Source organism: Fukomys damarensis, unplaced genomic scaffold (assembly GCF_012274545.1).
Source record: "Fukomys damarensis isolate Sample0158 unplaced genomic scaffold, DMR_v1.0_HiC HiC_scaffold_2, whole genome shotgun sequence".
NCBI classification, from domain to species: domain Eukaryota; kingdom Metazoa; phylum Chordata; class Mammalia; order Rodentia; family Bathyergidae; genus Fukomys; species Fukomys damarensis.
The window spans coordinates 7,186,918-7,190,482 of record NW_022900914.1 but is presented as its reverse complement, the minus strand read 5'-3'; the positions used below and the strand labels follow the sequence as shown (position 1 = coordinate 7,190,482).

The 3,565-nt window shown below is 50.3% G+C and overlaps 1 protein-coding gene across 2 annotated transcripts in view; it reads right to left on the bottom strand.

Annotated features, from left to right (window-relative positions):
* Positions 1–573: 573 nt before the first annotated feature.
* The window catches only part of Ccdc121 (coiled-coil domain containing 121), a 3,245-nt gene continuing 253 nt past the window's right edge, over positions 574–3,565 (bottom strand). The window contains exons 1-2 of one of the 2 annotated variants that reach the window (XM_010604844.3): positions 2,974–3,559; positions 575–2,325 (exon numbers count right to left, since the gene is read on the bottom strand). In XM_010604844.3, coding sequence (XP_010603146.1) covers positions 1,320–2,325; positions 2,974–3,293 — 1,326 coding nt within the window. In that variant the 5' untranslated portion in view covers positions 3,294–3,559 and the 3' untranslated portion in view covers positions 575–1,319. Of the gene's footprint in view, positions 2,326–2,973; positions 3,560–3,565 lie in introns of those variants that run through there. The other variant, XM_010604845.3, reaches the window with a different exon arrangement.

Sequence of the window (3,565 nt, the reverse complement as noted above, 5' to 3'; positions counted from 1 at the left end):
AAAGCGCACAAAAAGTAGATTGGCATCTGAGTTGGCAACCCACTGCCCACCTGGGGCTGTGGATCTCAAAGGGCCCGATCTGATAGGATTCACCCTTTCCCGTCTTTAGGCCCTCACTCTGAAAGGCATAGCCAGGAGCAATATATAAGGTCTATAGTTCAGCATGATAACAAACGAAAATACAGGGAGATAGAAGGAAGTAATCCATTCCTCCATTAGATATTGGGGACAGTGATGGGGCCAGGTGAGCCACAGAATCGTAAGAAGCCAAGGGCCTAGACCCCTATTGGCCCAAGATACAGTTCTTGGGGATTCCTAGCCACAGGGAATAGGGTTTCAGATTGATCTTGGATACCAATGTTTTCCAAGTTGTTTTCAGTCTACAAATGACAGTACCGAGTAAACGCCAACTGCATGCTATTGAAGGCCCTGAACTTCTGCATTAAGGAGTACTTACATTATTTGATAGGCAGGGGTGGTAAATCAGAGAGGACAGTCATGACGAAGATAACTCAGCATATTGAAACAATAATAAAATCGATAGACAAATTATAACCAGAAGTAGGCTTTTTATTTTTTAATAACACAAAGAAATCACATATTTAACGAAAAACATTAAAGCTAGGAGTGAAAGGCACATGGAAAGAGAAGTCTTTTTAGTCCAGTTTTCTTTTTTTTATTTGTGTTTGGTACCAGGGATCGAACTTGGGACCTGGTGCTTGCAAGGCAGGCAGCAGAGCCACTGAGCTAAATCCCTGGCCCCTAGTCCAGTTTTCAATAAATTTGTTTTACCTAGAAATAAGACTGAGAATTCACAAAGTAGACTGTGAAATTTTTCGTCACTAACCTTTTCTGGCAAACACAGTTGAGGCTATCTTTCCATAGAGGAGCAATGTTAAAATCCCCAAATATATACCACCTGCCTCACAAGTGCAGAGTCCCGAATTCGATCCCTGGTACAAAAAATTGAAAATATACTCAGCTGCACCAAGATTCATATTCCAGTAAAATCAATGGTCTAGCTTCTATTGCCATAAAATGCAAAAAGTACAACTTGAATCAATAAAAGCCTACATTAAAATGCTATGCTCCGTTCCATTAAATGGGCATAAATATATGGTTATATAAATGACAAGAGGTCCTTTGTGAACGATGGCATACACATGTAAGGATAACTAAGTCCCCTAAAATTACTGTAGAGGGCTTGGTATAATTAGGTAACTTTGTCCTCTTAGAATTTCAGGTGTTGCCAGAGCAATAGATGGCACAACTCAAAAATCTTTCAGCCTCGGAGTATTCCATCTAACTTAGAGGGGTTTCTAGTTTAGGGTCCAGTTCTTGTTTGGTCTGTTACTTTCGGGGTCCCTTTGGATCTTGGCCTGGAGTCTAGGGGAGGGTGCGGGTGTGGCCTTTGGAGCACCGGGTCCCTTTGGGCTCCAGTCCCGCCTGGACTGTAGTCGTTGCCTCCCCCTCATTACGGATTCCTGGTACCACTGTCTCTGCTTCAGCTGCTGCTTCCGGTTTTCTAACCGGGTCTGAAGAGCTTCCAGTCTCTGGGCTTCCTGAAGGAGAGGCATTAATTTCTTCCTCAGTTGCTGGTTTTCTCTATAGATGCTGTGGCAGAATTCAAAACGAGACTTCTGCGCTGTGCACTCCAAGGCCTGGGCTTTCCCATCGAGCTTCCCTCTTTTTCTGTTCCCCAGCTGCTCCTGCACCAGGTCCAGCTCTTTGATTTCTTGCTCCAGGAGGGCTTTCTGCTGGAGGAACTGGAAGTGTGCCTCCCGGTCCTTCACGTGCAGCTCTGCTGGGACCCTGTCTATCTGCTCCTGCAAGGTCTGTGTTCTCCTGTCCTGCCTCTCCTTGATGGTGGCAATGTTCCTCAGAGTCTGCAACCACTGCTCCAACTTGTACTGGGCCTTTTCGCCCCGCAAGAGCTGTGCTTTCAGCTCTGAGGTTTCTTTCTCATATCTGGAGGCTAATTCTTGTTTCCTCTGCTCCAGCTCCTGGTATTGCTGGAAATACTCTTTCCACAGCTCCTCACACTTTCTCTCGCGGTGCTTACTGTTTTCAGTGAGGTAGTCCAGAATGGATTTGCTTTCAGCTTCCACGAGAAGCTTTTCCTTCTGCAGCTGCCTGTTCTCCTCCAGCAGCCAGCGCCGCCTCGTCTGAGCTTCTTGGATTTGGTTGTTCAGCTTGCTCAGGGTCACTACAATCTTTCCTTTCAGTCTCTTCTCCCTCTTCGTTAGTTTCTCTGGGGGCAGGCACTGATGGAGAAGTATAAAATATGCCGATGGTGGAGGGGAACTTGCACCCGTCTCCGCAAACCTGAAGGAAGAGGACAGGAGACATTCCCTTACCGGTTCTTAATCACAATCTAAGAAATAAAGTTAAGAAGGCACAAGTGGTGTTCACAGAAAAGATATTTTCAAAGAAAAATATGAGAAAATGCAAAAATGGAAAATAAGTGTTTGTAAAGGGGGAGGAAGGAGGGGTAAAGGGAGGGCACCGACGAGGGGAAAAAATGAGAACCAAGACCTGTCATGTAAAGGTACAGGATCCCAATGATGAATGTAACTGTACTGTCTACCTAAAATGTACCAATAAACTCAATGAGAAAAAAAAGAAAAGATCTTTTCAAGCACATATTACGTTGCAGGCACTGTGCCAGGAGCGGGAAAAGAGCTAGGTGTAAATAAGGGGAATGTGGGTTTCCGTGTACACTGCATTCCCTGCAACTTTGAACAATCCGATCTCAATATACCAAAGGAGCAAACCGGACCCGTGCACGACAGAACCCCGTTACAAGCGGCAGTCAGTCTGGGTGTGAGACTCAGTGTGTATGACACAGATTCTACTCCAGCAGCTACGAAGGGCGGCGGAAACAGACAGGGTGGTTCTTCCGGGCTCGGTGAGCACCTTTCCCACGTTTCCGAGACCCTCTCCGCGGGGCTGGAGCGCGCCCTCAGGACTTACACGCTCTCGGGATCTAGGCGCCCGCTAGCGCAACTCTGCAGGTCACCGAGGGTGACGACCGAGGAACAGGCGCTGGCGGCAGGGCTCGGCCTCTCTCGGGCACAGCGTCCCGATGCGGGCTTCCGCGGGGTGCGGGGCGTCCGGAGGCCGCACACCTTCCTGGTACTGAGCGGTGCAGCCCTCCGCTGTTTAATCTCCTCCGGCGTCAGAGGAGCCCTAGCGGCCGGCCCTCCGGCGGCTCCCTTCAGCTCTCTCGGGAGGATGGGAGCTCGCCCGTGCGGGCTCAGGGATCGGCCAGGTCGCCGCGCTGGGGATGCCATCTCGTCTCGCCCCCTGACCACCACGGCGCTGTCCCTCGCAGGTCCTGGCCCCCAAGGGTCGCGTCCTCTTGCTGGTTTGTCTGCTGAAGCCCCTCTTCTCGGCCAGGGTCACCAGTCAGCCCCCGGCGCATTCAGACTCGCAGTAGCCGCCCAGGACCGCCGCGCCGCGTCGCGTCGTCACCCTCGGTTGCTAGGATCCCAGTCGCAGCCGCGCGGAAGGCGCCGGAGGACTCTCTAGCCGCGCTGCGTCTCTATGGCGGGGCGGGGCGGGG